The sequence below is a fragment of the Lissotriton helveticus genome, chromosome 1_1 (genome assembly GCF_964261635.1).
Source record: "Lissotriton helveticus chromosome 1_1, aLisHel1.1, whole genome shotgun sequence".
Classification (NCBI taxonomy): Eukaryota; Metazoa; Chordata; class Amphibia; order Caudata; family Salamandridae; genus Lissotriton; species Lissotriton helveticus.
This window is the reverse complement of record NC_136057.1, coordinates 1,053,757,412-1,053,777,553: the sequence shown is the minus strand read 5'-3', so window position 1 is coordinate 1,053,777,553 and position 20,142 is coordinate 1,053,757,412. Positions and strand designations below refer to the sequence as shown.

Below are 20,142 nucleotides of genomic sequence, written 5' to 3'. Positions count from 1 at the left end.
GCAACCATGGCACTGTATGTGTTACTCATACCTGTACTTTCTCAATGCACAACATTGGGGGGAGAACCTTGGCCTTGGCTGTGAAGGATCGATGACATGTCTTGTTCTTACCTCCCCTACAGGCCCTCTCAAGATATCAGTCTTGAAGAATTTGATGACGAGGACCTGTCTGAAATCACGGATGACTGTGGGATAGGCCTCAACTATGACTCGGACCACTATGAGAAGGTAAGTGGCGGGGAGAGGCCCAACCGTGTCTCTGATGCATTCTATGCACTTGGGAGAGTAATGAAGGGCCTTTGTTGAACTGCATAAGGGAAGGACAGAGACCCGCCCTTAAGCGGGGGCAGCGTGTTGGCTGGGAATATGAGATTTGGAGGTAACGTCTGAAGATTCAGAAGGTTCGAAGAGGGTTGAAGCCATCTTTAATTGGGACTGGTCAAGCTCACAACCCATACTCTGCACAGTGTATTGACCCCCGAGGAAGGTTAGCTAGAAGCTAAAGGCGACAGTGGCCCTTCCTGAAAGGATTCTTACGTGAATGGCTGCACTTCTCCTGTAATTGGGACATTACAAGTGTGTGAAGTGTTTCAAATAACCACTTTGAGAGAAGACAAGAAGAGGATACAGGCTCATCTCTTTTGTGAAGTGGGTCCCTGTTCTGCTTGTCACAGAGGCAAAGCCAATTTAACCTTAGGAGTATGAACTTTAGCAATACTCTCTGGCCCTAGGACCACCTCAGCTTCCAAACACCCACATTTGTTTCTGATCATCCATGTTTGGTCATTAGGAGCTGCTTTCGATGCCAAAGTCAAGTTGTGGCTTAGGCAGTGGCATGCTGCCACTAGAGGTGCAGGTCTGTCACCTCTAGATGCGGGAGCTACCAGCTGAGACCCACCAGAGTTACAAACCTTCATCCTACCAGGCTTTATGAGATGGTCTAGAGAGAATAACTACCCACACCTGCCACTGGGAAATAGTGGTGACGTCAGTCCAGGTAACCTGTGCCATTCTATTACAAGCGCAAAGAAAACAACCAAAGCAATCAGCAGTGGAATAAAGTGACTTCTGCAGTAATGGGCTGAGGGCGTAGCTGCCCTCCTTTGCTTCTCTCCCTTCTACCGGGCCGCCTAACGGTGGGTCAGTGACATGTTAAAGACTCAGTCTCAATCATATCTACGAGGGCAGGGAAAGTCACCCTGCTTGGCTCTTCATGGCCTCGTAGATAGGGTGGTAGTCAACTCAGCACAAGTCGCTGCATTGCCTAACACTGCGATAGGGAGGCATGTCATGGGCGTTCTGGTGGTGCCCAGTACGACAACTTTTTTTGTTGCCCCCCCCCCCCATGACCTCCTACTTGGATTCTCTCACTACCTCCCGGCAAAAGTGCCCCTCATCTCTCCATAGCCCTTCCCAAACATGCATGTCATTTGTTTTAAAACACTGGCTAGGGCTGACTTTACTAATCCACTCAGCTATCAACATAAAATACAGAGCCGTTGTTTGCAACAGGCACATTAACCCTCTGTGCTGCTTTATGGCGAGTCAAACCTGCCACCAGACAAAACACGATCTCTCTCTGTCTAGCAGGAAAATGAGTCTGAATACTTATCTTGAGATTTGCATTGCTGGCTGAAAGCTGGACACACAAGGAACTCTGCAGCAGGTGCTTTTAAATCTTAAGTTATTGCTAAACACAGTGGCCTCCCCTGAGGTCAGTGCCCCCCTCCAGGTCAGCACCCAATGCGGCCACACCACCCTACATCCAGCGCTGGCTGCGGTGGGTGTCCCCACATAACACCCGTGGTATTTGACCCATTCCCAGATTTACAACATGCTGTAAACCTGGGAATGAGTTAAAAGCCTGCGCTTCCCCAGGGGTGATATAAGGTTGTTTGTGTCCCTTCCTGCACAAAAACAACCTGATTTCAATGTAGGCATCCTTGTGCCACGGTGCAAGGGTGCCTGCGTTGGCGCTACGCAGGTATTTGTGCGCCAGCACAGTGTAAGAGAGACAGGAATACGCTGCATCTCATAGATACAGCGCATTCCTGCCTGCTCCTTTTGATGCAGCGCAGCAAATTGAAGTACAGTGCTGCCCTGCGTCAAATTGTTGTAAATAAGCACCTCACGTTCGAAGTTCACTGCAATCCTGTGGAGTATACGAAGAAACACAATAGAAGAAAAGAAGGGACAGTTAGGCTTTGTCTTTGTACATCAATCACTGGGATTGGTGTGAGCAGGCTTGTTTGACGCTCTGCTCAGCATTGGGAGTCTGTGCTGTTTCTCCACCCGGCTGTAGAATACAGCCTGGTTAGAGAAACCTTTTTGTGCATGTCTCTTTGGCCGGCCTAAGACGGTCGGCCAAACAGACATGCGCACTTAGAAGTGCACATAGCATTCCATTCCTCCTCACTCCCATGGCCCAGCCCCGCCCCTCGCAACACACGCTGGCTCAGCAAGCAGCTGAAAAATAAAACAATATTAAAATATCTATTTATTTTTCAGCTGCTGGCTCTGAGTCATTGGGGCTACGCTCTGGGTATGCCCGTCATCTCTTCCATTTACATAACTGAGACAGTGGCAGCCGGCATGGATCGGGGGTGGCGGGGCAGGTGGAAATGCAAAAACCCCCAACAAAAACGTCCCTTATTGCCGCTGCGTCTCTCATCCACATCAGGACTCAGCTGGAACAGGACCCAGGAAGCTCCCAGGCTCCCCTGACCAATCACAATGCTGCAATGCAGCGTTGTGATTGATCTGAGCGCCTTGGCTCGGCGCTCATCTGGAGGCTGGGTGCCTGGGCATGTTCTCCACTCAGGCTGTACTGCAGGCTGGGTGGAGAACATGCAAAGTGCGCATAATTATTTACCTGGCCGCATTCATGCGCACTTGGAATGGACAAACCACTCCTTCCCTGTCCTGCTCCTAGAGCAGAGTGGCCCGCCCGCCTCGCCCCATAATAACATTCAGTTATTATCATTTTATTTTTCCTTTAGTTACACTGCTGAAAAGCAGTGGGGCGACGCTCCTCCGCCTTAGCGAAGGAGCCGCCACTGACTGTTTCCTTTACTCTGCGGACCTGGAACCTGATAGGCAGTTGTGTAATAACTAGTGTTGTTACACGCACTTCTGAACTTGGCTTCTCTCTCCAGAATTTTGCTCGTGTATGGAGCATTTAGCATAGCATTAGATAATTATTCTTGCACTGTGAGAATATGTAGTTTGTGCAGGGCGAAACCCCCCTGAGTATATCAACAGCAAGTATTGTTCTAGAGGCCCTCACTTTAATTATCTCAAAAGTACGTCCTGAATTTGCACACTCCAACTAAATATAGTCAGTATATACAGTGAAAGTGCACCATGGCTGTGAGAATAACCAGTGTGTGCACAATGCAGTATGTTCCATGTTGCATCTGATGGTGTGCAGTGAATTCACAGCTGATTGGTCTGCCCAGGTTGCATCCCCAGGGCACTGCACTGGGACACTTCCCTCGCACAATACTGACACCGCATAAAGAAGACAGAGCTGATGCAGCCACTAAGGCATGGGAAGGCGCTGGAGAGTCCCCACCATGTGATCCACGCGCGATCAAAAAGGCTCAAACACACTTCTTGTGTATTGGGCATTCCCCGGTAGGGGGCACGCCACTGTGAATTCCCCATGGTGAATTGACCTGGAATCATGTGTAAGCACTCCTTGGATGTAAGTATATCAATAGTATGTGCTGAATAAGCGTCTTCTGAGTGTGAGATTCTCCATGTTGTTTGTAGTGTATGTGTGCTTTGTGTATATACAGTTTTGCTGCACATGTGCCTCCTCACTGCCACCTAATCCATTTTGTGGTGTCTTGTACTTCCTGAAAGTAAATATGGAATATCCACTGTATGCCTTATAAGCAGTAAGCACCAATTGAATTTGAGCACCATCTGAGTATATCCACAGTGTGCACATTATAGGTACCCCTAGTGTGGGGATATCCCTAGTATGTGCTATATCAGTTATCACAGATGTTAAATACAGCTACATGCGCTCTTACTGTAAGGTTCTCCACAGTATTCGCTGTATACTGTACGCAGCATGTAATTGTGAATGCTGTACAAGCCGCCTCTACTGGCTGTGTGTGACACGTGGATCAGATTGCCTTTGAGGACCCTCATGCACCGAGGTCTAGGTTTGAGGACCCTCACACACTGAGGTCTAACCCCCAGATGCATCAACAACCCATTTTGCGATTCCTTAATAGCAAAAAATACCGATTCGCTATTAAGGAATAGCAAAATGGAATGCATCAAGAAATCACTAAAAAAGTAGCGATTTCTTAGAATTCCTTAATTGTGACTAGCAAATTGCGAGTCACAATTAAGGAATACCTCCCTATTCATTCCTATGGGCCTAGAGGCCCATAGGAATGAATGGGAAGACAATCTCAATTTGTGAATCGCAATTAGCGATTCGCAAATTGAGATTACGATTTCAAGGGTGCAGGGGTGTCCAAAGGACACCCTGTTGCACCCTTAAAATTGATCTGTGCACATATGTTACGCACACACATGCCCTTAGGGAATGTGTGTGCGCAACACGAAACTTTGAAAAATGCACTTTAGTGCATTTTTCAAAGTTTTTGCAAATTACCATGAAGTTGTACTTCATGGTAATTTGCGTGCCCTATTAGCGAATACGCTATTTTTAAAACTTTCATGCATTGCATTTAAGGAATCTCAATTTGAGATTCCTTAAATGCAAATAATCGCAATTTAGTGAATTCTCAATTTGCGATTTTTGCATTTGGGATGATGCATCCCAAATGCAAAAATACCGGTGGCAAAGGGGCAGATTCTGAGAATCTGCCCCTTTGCGAGCGGATTTTTGTTTGATGCATCTGGGCCTAAGCCTTTGCGCCACAATTTTGAGACACTGACAGATCTAATTTCTGGAGCGACCTACAATAGAGTATGGTACAGAAGGGGTGAAGTGTCTTCAGACTCATCAAAGTAGCCAAAAGGAGTAGAGTTTCCAGTATATACAGTAACTGAAGTCAATCCTGTGAAGGACATAGCCTGTCAGTGGCAAGGTATCATGCTTAAGGAAGGGATTATAAATCTCATTTCAACCACCCTTTTGTCAATGACTATTCAGCTGACGCAATCATCCCATAGATCAATGTGCTTTCCATTACAGCCTAGAAAAGTTCTGGAATGGTCCCTGGCGGGAAGGTTAAGGACACTGAACACTGCAAAGAGTGACTGAAAGTATGTCTTTGGGTCCATATATGTTCCAAGCCGCGCACCTGCACCTATGTGAGTCGGCAAGTAAAAATACCTCCATCGGTCATCCCAAATCATCGTAGGTGCTCAAAATAATTGAGTCGCGTGAGAACATTCAATCAGACGCATTTCATTCAAGAGATATTAATACTGAAAAATACTCATGGCAGAGAGAGAAGGGAATGCAGCATACACAGGAAAGAGGTCTATTACAAAAGGACTACACATCAGTTTCTGTCACTGTGATACTGCCCCTATCAAGACCGGGATATCCATGCTGTACTGCCTCACTGTGACCCCCTGTCGTGAAATGTGTTGGATCTTGGTCTGGTACCCCAGTAGATCAATAGATTGTCCATTAAACCTCTACCTCAAGCGCCAAGATGCTCCTCGGATTGAAAGCTGCGCTATATAAATGACCTCATTCATTCATTCAGTATATCAGGAAGTCAGGACGAATGAGATCTATTTCGACCACTGACGAAGTGGGGAAATGGATATGGCTTTACTTCATTAAAGACTCAACTCTCTGGAAATCATTTGCATTCAACCACCCACTTTACTCTGCCCTTGTATCTCGGCAGAACCCATGAGGCTGTGTCAGAAATGCTACTCACAAATCCACCTCAGAAAGCTGCCGGAAACCTGCCAGTTTTCGCATTTTCTGGATTTGAACTTGCTATCTTTTACATCTTCGTTTTAGTGATCACTGTGTTTTATTCAACGAGCTTTTATTATCTAGTTATATTTTTAATCTGTATTTGTTTTTACTATGTTTTACTGCTGTGACTGGAAATAATTTACCTGGTAATGGGCAAAATAAAAACAAATTGACTGCACATTTTCGTTCCTGTGCAGTAGATTGAGTGTACGCTATGGTTCCCTCCACTCCATTGCTGTTTACATGAGTTAGCTGTGCTGAGGCTCCTCACTGCCATCAGAGAAGTTGTTCTGGCCATAAGATCACTACTTGTGTCTGAACATGTAACCTCAGCTATGGCACTTTGGAGCAGGTGCTAAAACCTAGGGGCATATTATCAAGGACCGGTGTTAAAATTATCGCTGTTTTTGGCGATAATGGGCTTGATAATACGCCCTTGTTAATTCCCATAGAAGCCCATGTTCTGGTGTTAACATGGGCTTCTATGGGAATTAACAAGGGCGTATTATCAAGCCCATTATCGCTGCCGATAAAACTGCAATAATTTTAACACAGGTCCTTGATAATATGCCCCCTACAGTGGTGGGATCTAGAATATTTGCTTGCACATCTTCAAGAGTAACCTTGCCAGGGATGGCCCATTTACGTGAGTCAACAGCAACTTGACATAGTGCCAAGCTGTGCCAGGGAAACCGCTTCTCAGCTTCCAGGACTTTTGGACAGGACAGACTGCACAAGGCTTTGACCTAGGCTTACACAAGCAATAGTAATGACTTGGTTAGGGTACATTTCCTGCCAAGGGAAAACTGGAAATTCTCAGCTTTGACTGCCAGAGCTGACAGTAGTGATTCAGCCTAGTTCTAACATGACGTGTTCAAGGTGAAGACCCCAGTCTGACATAAAAACAACAACATCACTGAGCTATCTCAGTTAAAGCTGCTCAAAACCAGTCAACCAATTGGCCAGCTATCAACAACCGCCGCCATCATCAATTTCATGTTGAATGTTAATAACATTGATGGAAAAAGCAAAATTTGTGTATGATTGATGAAAACATTATGTATATGTAGTCATGAAGGAATGACTTGTTCACTGGAAAACATGTAAATTACAAGAAGATATCAATGATATGGATATCTTTAATGAATAAGAAAATTATAGAAACAGAGATGAACTCAAGATGATTTGTAAAGTGTAATTCTTTTGTGTATGGAATGAGTTTAATTTTTCCACAAACATTTATGAAAGAAGTTTGATAAAGATTCACCCCAGCAGTGCTCTAGGTTAAGGTCGTGACAATAGTCCCGCACCGACTTATGATTGATTCAGATAACTTAGGGACAGTCAGCCCTAAGACACCCAGCAGCACGCTACAGAAAGATTACTATTGGTCTATTATCGTAAAAGCGAGACAAGCAATTACCTCAAGGTGTGCTAGTGACCATATCTCTTTTCATATAGGGTACATTCCCTGCCAAGGGAAAACTGGAAATTCTCAGCTTTGACTGCCAGAGCTGACAGTAATGATTCAGCCTAGTTCTAACATGACGTGTTCAGGGTGATGATCCCAGTCTGACATAAAAACAACTACACCACTGAGCTATCTCAGTTAAAGCTGCTCAAAACCAGTCAACCCCTTCTTCATAAATTGCCATATGGGATGACAAGGATCGAAAAGAGTCTGAGAGATATATTATGACGGTCTTTACCAGTGAATGATCCGGCAACTTTACAGTACCTCTACCCGAGATCCATCATGGAGCCGTATGCAAGAGGCATCGGTGTCTAGGAGATCCTCTGCCCTGGGCACTGTTTGAGCACCCACCTAGGTCGCCTTGTTCTTCCTTCCCTTGTCTTCATAGAAACAAATCACCTCATTTGTTTTAGGGACTAAACTCCATAGCTAGTCCACAATCCATCAACATCTCAGCACTTAACAATTAATACCAGTAGATATGGCTGCAAGAGTAAACAAGTAGGGGTCTGTGCTTGCTCCCAACTCTCCGTGTGCCGCAGCAACTTCATAATATAACACTAGTTGGTGAAGGTCTCAGACGAAGGACCAAAAACACTTTTCAGTTCCTGCAGCGCAAAGCAAGCGAGGCTTGGTTAGAACGACACATTGTCAACCACTGAGCTCTAGGAACACTTTTCCAGGCACTCTGAAATGGCAAAACAATCAACTAGATGCAGGTAAGCAAGGTACATCCAAGTGCAAATTAGACTGAATGAAAAATGTGCAGTAAACCCAGGCGTTGACCTCGTGATGACCAGCCTAGTTGTTGGCTGTCTCTTCCTTGACTACCTTGTTAAGTCCGATTCAGTTGGATTTCATGTTGTCTGTCTGCTCTGCAACGAGGGTGAGGACTCCCTGCCTGTTTGTAGGAACGTATTTGCACATTTCGGCTGTGCATTGTCTTCTTCCTTTCATCAGAATCAATTCAGGTTCTTTATTAGCAAGAGGAATGCACTAATATGCTTTTAAAAGCACTTCTCCGAAAAGAGACCTAAAACAGGTAATAAAAACAGTTAAAAACCTCCCAATCCCATTAAATATTTAAACACGAGATTTATAAAACTCACAAATTAAAATTAACATATTCGTGGGACCAACAGTTTTCCCGCTTTTAGAGCAGTCCTACAGTTAACTGAGTTTCAGTTCAATCATGTGCAATCTTTCAAATGTTGGACATTTACATAGAAAGTGTTTACACGATTCTTCATCTAAACCTCCAAGCCTACAACAACCTGGTCTCTTAGGTCCCACACCAAACCCTAGTTTATTGGAGCTTTAATGAAACTTATTCTGCATAAAAGTCTTAACAATGCATGGCTTCAAAAGCGCAGCCAAATATTGTTGTGGGTAGATAATGTGTAAGTAAAATAAAGTGCCGGGCATTATTCGTTCGGAAGTGCCCTACCAACATCCAAAGAAAATTTATTTCATCTTTCATCTTGCGAGAATTTGTTTTTAATGTGCTTCTAGATTCCGATGGATCCTACCAAGCCGTACTCAGATCGCATTTCAGACAGCGTGTACATATATCTAGCATGTTCAGTAGAGCACAACAAATAGTCACACTATTTTTTTAACAGTAATTTTATCCTGAGATTTCGAGTGGATGATCACAAAGAAGTTCTTCAGAGGAAACGCCTTACCTCGAACAGCCGCTGCCATGTGCACCCTCCCCGTTGCTTCTTTGAACCCATGTTTCCACAGTGTCTTTCAAAGGTTTGAGTTGAGCCATTCTTTATGCCCACACTCAGGTTCCTCTTTACACCTTAATTCCCACTTCAAAGGACATACCTTCTAAAATAGAGCGAGAACTCACTGAAGGTACCACCTTCGGATGTGTGAGCTTACATGCTTATTTCTTCTCCATGAATACAATCCATGGAGATGCTGTTCCCTGGTGGATATTCGTCTTGACACCCCTATCTGCCCTTCCCTGTTTTCCGGTGCATATCATATGTTTAGGACTCCGTAAAGGTCTTAGGTTGGTAAAGTGCACCCCACCCCCCCACACACTTTCCATACTCCTCGCTACTAGTATAAAGCTTTATTTGGGGTACTTGGTTGTTCCCCTGCTAGCTGTGCATGTGTGTCTTTGTGAGTATACATTTTTGTGGACATGCCGACAGCTCCATCTTTGATGCCCGGCATTTATTCAATTATTGGGGATCGACAGCTATATGCCAGTTGAATATTTATACTGACACCTACATTGCTCCATTTCTGATTTTTAGATGCATCCTATTAGATATGTGCTGGTTGCCTTGCTGCTGGTTCATTTGTGGGGATACTTGTATAGCGCACGAAGCACCCCTAGGGGTCTCTCGGCGCTTGTACGAATACCGCTGTGGAACCCATCCTGGCTTTCCCTGTGAGGTGTCCACTCCTGGGCACCCCCAAGGTGGAGGCCAGGCATCCTTAGTGTTGTGGGGGCAGTTGTGGAGATTATGCAAGCTATTGCCCAGAGTTGCAGAGTGGGACTCCATGATTGGAATAGGCACCGAGTCGAGAATTATCAGGTCCGTGGAATTTTTGAGCCCAAGACCCGCCGAGGCGGGGAATTGAACCCTGGTCCCGGGCTAGACCTCTGCATCAGGGTCTGCCGCTCTAACCATTGAGCCACACTTCTCCACTTCTCCACATTTCTCCCAGTATATTCAGTGTGTTAGCGCTACATTTTTAAGGTTGTCCAGTACAGCAGGGGTGTACTAACAACCCTATTAACCTAACCCGATGTGCATTACATGCCCATGGGTTTGTCCTCCATGGTGGAACTATTGCTCTGTTTTTGCTAACCCTTTGATTTCTCTTCAATGCAGGACTGTTTGGTGCTGGAACGGTGTGAGCAGATTCACCCAATCTGCACCTTCCAAGATGATTTTCAAGAGTTTGAAATGATTGACGATGATGATGAAGACGAGGAGGATGATGAAGATGTAAATGACATGGATGCTCCACCATCACCCTCGGTCTCTCCAATCCCATCACCCTCCACCGAGGACATGCGGAAGATCCGTCCAACGACCCTCAATCTAATGGCACCAGGATCACAGGTAAGGCTTGGCAGTGCGGTGATAAGTGTAGCAGATGGCCACACGGTGCTTTTTAGAGACACAGAGAGCAGGTAAGCCTAACAGTGCAGTGTTTGGTCATGAAAAGCTGGTGGGAACATATTTTTGTTATCTAGTAGTTACTCCCTTGCCTGTGTGCATGCATAAAGCAAATATACCTAGTTTACATCAAATCTTTTAACACACACTTGTTCCTGAGGATTCTAGGACTGGGGTCAGAAAAGTCCCAGCATATTATGAAGCAATGTATTTGCTGGCTATCTCAAGTTTTGATTATTTTTAGTCAACTTTATGCCATTCTCAAGAGCACACAGGGTGTAGTTGAAATAGTTGGATAACCGGCTGTAATGAAATGTGGGGAGCAGGTTAGCCAGTCAAGGTGGAGGAACAAAGGATAGATCGGCTCAGCATACATGCGAGCAAGTGGGCCTGGAAGGTGTATGCCAGTATTACAGCTCAAACCTGACTGTAAGAGCACAGTGTGTGTGTGTGTCTGTGTGTGTGTTTGAAGAAGTCGGCGTGTCTACAGGATGAGGGAGCCCCGGGACGCCGCATCCATGGTAAGGTATTTTCCTTTTATTTTACTGTATGTAATATGAAAAATAGGGTTGTAGAAGAGGGCGGGAGGGAGGAGGGTGGCGGGTAACTTCGCACCGCCACGGAGTGGGTGTAGTGTTGCCTACTATGGCTACTTTGTGTAGCGCGAAGTAGGCAACACTACTCCCACTCCGTGGGCGAAGCAAAGTGCTACACCCACGGTTAGGTTAATAAGTACTAAAGGGCTAATTTTACGAGGCTTGCGCTGCCAGAGCATCCCCTTTTTTTGCCGTTCTGACGGCTTAACCCTCTCGATCATATTTATGAGGCGATGCAATGCCACTCTGCGTGGCTTATCATGGCCTCATAGATATGGAGTAAGACACAGCAGCACAAGTTGCTGACTTGCCTTACTCTGCATCAAGGAGGAGTTCCAGGGGCGTTGCAGTGGGTTTTCCCAAGCAGCACCCATGGATTTTGACCCTGCCCCAGATGTACTTCATCACGTAAACTAGGGGCAGCACCAAAACCTTATGCCTCCCCAGAGCAGGCATAACTTCTGCAGCACACATAGAAAGAGGAAAACTCCTCTCAGGATGGTTTTGTGCAGGAATGTTCTCCTACCTGCAAAAAAACCAATCCTGCCTGCAATGGATTACATTGGCGGTAGTCAGCAAATTGTGAACCAACGCAGGAGGAAAGCACAGGAATTCACTGTATTTCATAAACACAGTGCATAACTGCCCCTTCACATTGGCGCGGGGCAGCACTGCCCTGCACAAATTCCTCATAAATGAGGCTGGTGCTGTCTTGCTCTAGGGCAGACCTCCCGCACACTCAGAAGTAGCTATGACGAGCCCGATAGTCTTTCAGTGCATGTCTAAGCCATGCATGTGCGGCATCTGGAGCGCATCCCCCCACCCTCTGTTTTTGAGGTCATGTCACTGGGTCACATGCAGGTGCAGGCACGGTCCCGGCCAACTCAGTTTTCTGTGATGCAACTCCACTGGAATGTTATAAAGCCTGTGAGTCACGCAGTTGGCAGTCTTGGAAAGCTGTGGGCCCAAGTGGAACAAAGGTAGGTGCAGCCCTTGGTAGGCCACGACAATCATGCAGTAGAAGCCACAGCTGGGATGATGAGGAGCATGCTGATACAGTTCCCCTACAGTAGCGGGAGTGGGAGTTTAGGGAGGCCCACAAGCACTATGGTCACCTCTAGATCGCTCTTGAGCAGTTTGCTGATTCTTGGAGTTCCACAGCCACTGACGATGGGCTGACCTCGCTCGTCCTAGACTCTCCTCCTGCAAGGCCAAGCAGACACCTTCCCTCTCTCTTAGCAGGCAGGCAGGCTTCTTGGGGCTTGAGGGTAGCCCCACGGCTTCTCTAGTAAAAAATCCAGACTTCAAGTGTTGTCCCTTCACCATTTGTAGAAGAGTTGTCAGGCAGACACCAGCCCTGTTTGCACAACAGTTTTTTGGGCATGCTGTGTAAAACTCCCTTCCTCAGTCTTAAAGTATTTGGGAACTGGACCATAGTGAGGTGGTTTGGGTCCTACTTTTACCAGCAGCTTCTAGACAGAGGATGTGACATCACTGTCTCAAACTTTCAAACCAGTTTGCGGTTATACTCCTTTAAAGTGTTTTTTCCAGGCTGTTCTCCAGACACAGCCTTTATTTACAGTAATCCTTCTATTAGCCGGCTGTCTCCATCCTGAAGTACCCAAAACAGGGAGACAAAAAAGTGGCAGTGACTATAGTCTTCACCCCTCATCTTGTGCTAAGCCAGGTCGGGTATATTCAAAATGGATTCCACTTGCCGCCACTACTCTTATTCACTCAGACCCTGCATGTGCTGCATTCACTACACGCTTTACGCTTTACATTTCTTTCACACAAAAGAGCCTCAGTTCTGATAAAATTGTTATTGCATGTGTTGGTCATTTCAATGTTTCTTGTGCATTTCGACATTCACTATTTTAATTATGGTTATTTCTTTTTTTCAAAGGATTCACTGAACAACAATGGAGATTCAGCCCCTCAAAAGGCAACCTGGCAGGACACACTGCTTCATACCTCTTCCTCTTCATCTGCCTCTTCACATAAGGGTGAGCGTGCACACCGGTAACCATGCAGTGTAAACAAAGCCAATGTAACATAAAAAATTACCTTTAGGGGAGAAGGATAAGAAGTGAGGTGGAATATAAAGAAAAAGGAGATACAGAGAGGGATTATTTGGGTAAGTACCAGTGGAGGCTCCCCCGCTATGGCGGAGTAGAGTCGCTCCACTGCTTACCAGTAGTGCAAGATAAGAAGTAGAAACATAAAATGATAATAACTTTCAGTTATTAGAATTTTATGTTTGTGCTGCTTTGCGGGCTGGCGGGTGGGGGGCTGCTCTGCTCTCGGAGCAGGGCAGGGGAGGAGTGGTTTGCCCCCTCCTAAGTGCGCAGTGACTGGTCCGCCCTCTGGGGCCACCCAAACCAGTCATACACACTTTCCCCGTTCTCCATGTGGGCTGCAGGAGCATTTATTATTATTATGGTCACACTCGCCCGACCACCCTTTCCCTCGCATCCACCCCCAACCCGCTCCACCACCCATGAACCATGCAGGCCGCCACTGGTAAATACATATTAGGGAAAGAGAAGTAAAGAGAAAGTGGTAAAGAACAGAGAGGAGGAAGAAAGGGAAAACTGGAAAGGCTACACAACCCACACTCAGATAGTCGGTAAGAGCAACTTTGTGCTTTTGAACAAAAGAGTTAAACAAGAATAGTACTTTTTATTTTGATAATAACTTTGGGACAATTTTATGAATCTGCACATGGCATAAAATATGGTACTCACATCTGGTGGAACTCGGAATATTTCATGCAGCTTATTCAATGAAGCACTGTAGCACTAATTAGCAGTGGCAAAGTGCACAGAGTTCTAAAACCAGAAAAAATGAGGTCAGAATAAGGGAGGGAGGTAGGCAAAAAGTTGGGGCAAGACCACCCTACGCTGTCAAACCTGTCAACAAAAGAATTATGTAGGTATCCCAAAATTAGTTTGTCCATTTTGCTTCTCAGACAGGCGTGTTAATCAAGGCTACAGAAACAAATGCTGGACAGATGAACACCAAATCGGTCATATAGAGAGAGTACAGAGCCTTCTGTGTTTTTTGTGTGATCTGGTGTATATCTATTCAGCGGCTTTTGAGAAACGTCCCAAAATGTAAGCATTACAGTTATGGAGATTTTCGTGACGACTGTTCATGCACATAAAATTCAGTTTCAAACTTTGACTACTTTGTCCATTGAAAAAAATGGGAAACAATGCAATGGTAAAGTAAGCAAACTCCTGCACCACCCACCAAAACTACCTTATCTGTTAAAAAAACAGGAAAACAATATTATATTTGATAAAGCGAGTCCAGTATCAAGGTCTATGGCACTCTGTGAATCTCTGAGAATGAGTGCTGGTTCTCGACTGATTCTGTGCACCAAGGCTTGTTCTCAAACCAAAATTCAAAAATAACATTTTTTTTTTTAAAAGGGTGGCAAAAAATACGTTGAAAAAGCAAATGAAATTGTTTGGCAAGACTATATCTTAACAACGCTCATCCCAAATTCACAAAAAATATTAAAATTTAAAAATGGTATTAATGGTAGGTAACTGTATAAAAACTCTAAAAACTCTGAAATTGGCATTGATGGGTATAGGATCAAATGTAAACACAAAAATATAACACAAAGAAGCAGAGAGTTCAAGTTTGATAGTGCGGATCCATTCATCACAAAGGTTTTGTGTACATTTGTACAACATTTAGAGCAATACCTTTAATTATGTTACTATCAATACTTGCACGAATGGATTCTTAAGAGGAAATATTAACAGGCCACAGACAAATATAATTAGCTCCATGAATAATATTATTGTAAAAAAAAAGAATCCACTGAAAACATACAATAAAGAACATTGTGGTTAGATAGTAAGATCTGTAACATATGCGTATTCCAATATGTAAACTGTGTCCGAAATTCTAGATGGTATAGTGGTGCTGCAGCCTTAGTATTGCTTTGGGTTCTTATTGCAAGCACGCTGTAAAATGGCCCAGGGTACACCCCCACTCAGAGTAGCTGATACTGGGGTGGTGTGGTAAATAAATAAATAATACCCTATTTTTGAATGTATAAATGAATAACAGATAGCTCAATAAATAAGAGTCAAGATTCGAGGTAGTAGGAGTTTTTCAGGTTTATTACAGCATAAAGGACAGGAACAGGGCAACCTGCATAGGAATAGGATGGCAGGGCCCAGCAGCGCTGCTGGTGTCAGGATCGGGACAAGGAAAAGGATGCCTTTTTTAATAACAGTGCATGAGCATATATACATAACGCAAACACATATCATTACATTGCAATAGGCGTAGCAGTGGGTGGAGCAGAAGGTGTGACGCGTAGCAGTCGCGAAAGATAAGGGTGAAAAGAGGTGTAACAGGGCGTATACATAGACATGTGATGCAAACGTAACAGAATATGTCATGAATGGGGCGGAAACCATGGAGGGGGCTACCTAAGGAGCCGGGACCTCTAACCTGATGGTGCGCGCAAACTGGCAATGACGTATCACTAGGAGGAGCTGGGGGCTTCGAACTCTGTGCTAGGAGCAGAGACTGAAGTCTGGAGAGTCAGGGCGACATGTACCTAAACAGTATCTAGTATCTGATGTTTAGAGAACATGTTGATATAAACTAGAAGTCAGGAGGGGAAAGGCTAACAGACACTAAGACTGGACCATGCATTATTCTACATGTAGTGCGTGATGAAGAATATTAAATGACCATTAAATGCAGTATTTCTCTAACGTGGAGACGTGGAGGCTAGACAATGACGGAAACTATCGATGCGATTCAGTAGCTTTAGGAATGCAGAGAAGGAGGACTGAACTGATAACTGGAATCATAACATATTCTTGGCAGACTCAGAGGCTGAGCCAGGGTGAGCCGGGCACTGCGAGGCAGGAAGTAAGTGAAGGGTCGAGGATACAGGTGGGGGCTGTATCGCTCCTCAGCGAAGTTTCAGGAGACAGGAGCTGAATCTGATGTCCGGGCCCTTTTGAGGCCTAGAAACGGGGACTTTACAATGGAATAACGTGCACACTGAGAAACGTGGCAACGTAGCTTTACATAGGCCTGATATACGTAGTATTCACGAGAACTGGAAACTGACATACTAGAGGTGGACACAACTATAATTGCGTCTTGAATCGAACATGGGGAATGCATATGCATATTTAATCATGCACACATAACATATGATGGATGACACGTAGGGACACAGAACATGGCAAAATTTACTTTTCCACATTCCCTCCTTGTCACTACGTTTCCATCAGGAAACATCAATATTCATGATACCATCTATCATTTCATACAGTATCATTTGCTCGTTTCGAATTATCCTGGAACGGGATTTAGAACGGGGCTTGGGACTAGGAATACAAGAGGTAGCACAAATGCCGCAAATCGCAGGGCCACATTGTATACAGAGGCAGCAGCTGAATATGATCGCTACTGCAATACCTAGAAAGGACAAGACTTTCCATCCCCAGGCGGAAATTATATTCCAGAACCAACCGGACCATGTCCAGGTGCCTGGATCTTGGTGTATCAGATGGGCAATTTTATGGAGTCTGGTTATAGCTGAATAAACAGACGGTGCGTTATTTGGAATGAAAATGCAGCAACTAGATCCGATGACTCTACAGGCCCCGCCCCTATCGGCCAGTATGACGTCAAGGACGAGACGATTCTGTAAAACGACAAATCTCATAGCAGATTGCTCTTCAGTTAAATTACCTAGAGCAGAGGCAGTCTCATTTACTACAGCTTCAAGGGTTCTGGTTAACCTACGGATTAGCTTACTATTCTGGATAGGTCCTATAAAGAAGAAGAAACCTCTGTTGAAATCTGTATACTGTTCTAGAGCAGTTTCAGTATAATCGACAATTGGGGACTCCCTTCTATGTCTAACGTGTACTAGATGTGTGTTTCTATGATAATCAGGTGGGGCTAGGAAAACAGGTGGCAGTAGGAAGGCAATGTAACAGGTTCCCTCCCAACCGAGGGGCAGACGAACATATGCAGTTTGACCACAAATAAAATAAGAATGACGTGAAGCTTTGAAAATAGATTTCCCACTGTCACTATACTTGACAATAGTAGTACAATCACTATGTCCTACATGTACGGAACCATTATTTCGGACACATAATTCACCTTTGACTGGCAGTACTGAAATAGCAGGTAAGTCTGGAGTAGTATCAGACTGAACATTCAGGACCATGAAATTCGAAGAATAGTTACCTAAATTATACACTTCATTTTCTAGATCTAACCCGGTTCTGTGGGGAAGACCTTGCTTGTCTGGAAAACATGTACTGTTAAGAAAAGACATATCTGTTGAGGATGACGTTAACGTGGACCATGCTCCACACGAACCATTATGTGAAAATGGATAAGGAAAAAGTGGCAGAACTCCCTTCGGTGTCTGGAAAGGGGGGAGTCGACCACACACCCAACAATTAGTGGCATTGCTGGACTGGTGTGAGTAATGTAACATGCGGATGAATGAGTTATTTCGCATAGCGAGGCGGTAAGAGAGTTCATGAGGAGGCAGATCACTAAACGTGTGCTCTACTGTAGCATTAGCACACTTATTTACATGAAGAACTGGGAGATACAAGAAAAATGCATAACTGGTGCAGGAAATCATAATGCTGAGAAACAATATGAAACATAGAAAAACGATACATCGGATTGAGTTTTGACTAACTCTCTCACTATGGGGGTCTATTTTATACATGTCAGAAACAGTCTAACCGTTTCACCTAGGGGAGGACTTAGACAATCAAACTGACTGACTTATTTTACTAGACCTTAACTTGAATTTATACTCCTGTTGCGGAGTTTTCTCTAACAGGGGAGGGTTTGTAGCAATGTCTTTTGCGGGACAGTCCTTGAGAACAATGCTTTGGCAATCCTTCAAATCCTGGGAAATGTTCTTTAAGACGGGTTTCAGTCCATTAAATTGTTTTACATGAGAAAGGTGCACCCAGCCTTTGCGACCTTCCAACTTCACGGCTGTACGGGTGGTGAGGAGGACCTGTCGGGGCTCTTTCCAGCGAGGCTCCAGCGGACTTGATCTGTCAAAATTCCTCACCAACACCATGGATCCTGGAACGATTTCATGCGGTGCCACCTCGGTATTATCTGGAAATGCGGCGGCAACCTGTGAACGACATGAGTTGAGGGCAGACATCAAGGAAGCTAGGTAATCTGTCAGCATATTACTTGAAACATCGGTAATACTTCGGGGTCTAGGAGTACCCCACATATTTGGGGGGCGGCCGAATACGACCTCATACGGGGACAGACCTGATCTGGAATGTGCGACCATGCGCATATAAAATAAAGCGACTGGCAGAGCTACTAGCCAGTCCACACCTTTCTCTTTACACACTTTGGCAATTCGGATTTTCAGGGTCTGGTTATGTCTCTCTACGAGACCGGCTGCTTCAGGATGGCGTACACAATGGAACTTCCACTGGTACCCCAACAAAAGGGAAACATGTTTCATCAACTCAGATGAGAATGGCTGGCCGTTGTCAGAATATACGACTCTAGGGAGTCCATAACGGGGGAAGAACTCACGAACCAACTGCTTGGCAGTGGTCGCGGCTGTGTAATCTGGGACTGGATATGCTTCTGTCCACCTGGACAAAGCGCATACAACTACAAGGACATACTTGAAACCTCGACATCGCTCCATCTGAATATAATCCATCTGGAGGACTTCAAAAGGGTGGTCAGGGGGCTGGAATCCACCTTGTTCCACCGGGACACTTTTACCTGGATTAAACTGACAACATATCATACAGGTACGGACTTTCTGCTTGGCTGCAGCTCGTAAATGCTTGTTGAACCAGATGTTCTGGATACTGTCTAACATAGCTTTTTCTCCTAAATGTGCTGGACTATGTGCGGTATTAATAATGACTTGAACCATGGAGTCGGGGAGAAACCATGTGGCTCTACCCTTCGTTAACCATCCTTGATCTGTCTGGACCCCTCCTTGTTCGGACCATTTCTTGATTTCATCGGGAGTAGCGTGTAACTGGATATCTATGACATCTTGAGTAGGGTCCTTAACTGTCATGCATGTAGTCGGATCTGGAGTGTGTGTTATGTTAACTGGAATGTCTGGAGTCTGTGCTGTAAGCTTGGCTGTGCGATCTGCTAGATCATTACCTTGGGAAATAATGTCAGTAACTTTCGTATGTGCTTTGCATTTCATGATAGCAATGGATGTCGGTAAATGTATTGCGTCTAACAGAGCTTGAATAAGGAGACCATGCTGAATCTTGGTTCCATGAGAAGTCATGAAACCTCTCTCCTGCCAGAGCACTCCGAAGTCGTGTACAACTCCGAATGCGTAGCGTGAATCTGTGTAAACATTAACTTTCAAGTTCTTGGCGTGTATGCAGGCTTGTGTCAGAGCAACTAGCTCTGCTGCTTGAGCGGACAGGGTGTCAATACGATGTGTCTCAATAACTTCAGTGTCAGTAGTCACTGCATATGCGGCGACTAGTTCTCCTGTACTTGTTCTCATACATGAACCATCCACATAAAGTGTCAGGTCGGGATCTGGTAACGGAATATCTGTCAGATCTTGTCTTGGCTTTGTCGTAATGTTAACTACTTCCACACAGTCATGTGTGGCAGAATTCGAAGTAACTGATGGTAACAATGTAGCAGGGTTCAGGACGTTGCAGCGTCTGATTTCTATGTGTGGCTGGAACAGTGTCAATTCATAACCTGTTAAACGTGCAATTGTCAAGTGCTGAGTTTGTGTTCGGTTTAAAAGAACTTCCACAGAGTGTGGAACTTGTACTGTCAAGGTATGTCCTAAGACTATGGAATCACTTTGTCTGATAGCTAGGGCTGTGGCTGCAACTGACTTGAGGCACGCAGGCAGAGCCTGGGCTACAGGATCTAATGTGCTCGAAAAATAAGCACAGGGCTTGTATTGTCCTGCTTGATCTTGTGTGA

General features: G+C 44.9%; 1 protein-coding gene across 1 annotated transcript in view; it reads left to right on the top strand.

Moving 5' to 3' along the window:
- The window catches only part of MAPK8IP2 (mitogen-activated protein kinase 8 interacting protein 2), a 216,930-nt gene that overhangs the window by 88,625 nt on the left and 108,163 nt on the right, over nucleotides 1-20,142 (top strand). The window contains exons 2-4 of the mRNA XM_078677937.1: nucleotides 123-228; nucleotides 10,262-10,495; nucleotides 13,055-13,154. Of these exons, the coding sequence (XP_078534063.1) occupies nucleotides 123-228; nucleotides 10,262-10,495; nucleotides 13,055-13,154 (440 nt within the window). The remainder of the gene's footprint in view (nucleotides 1-122; nucleotides 229-10,261; nucleotides 10,496-13,054; nucleotides 13,155-20,142) is intronic.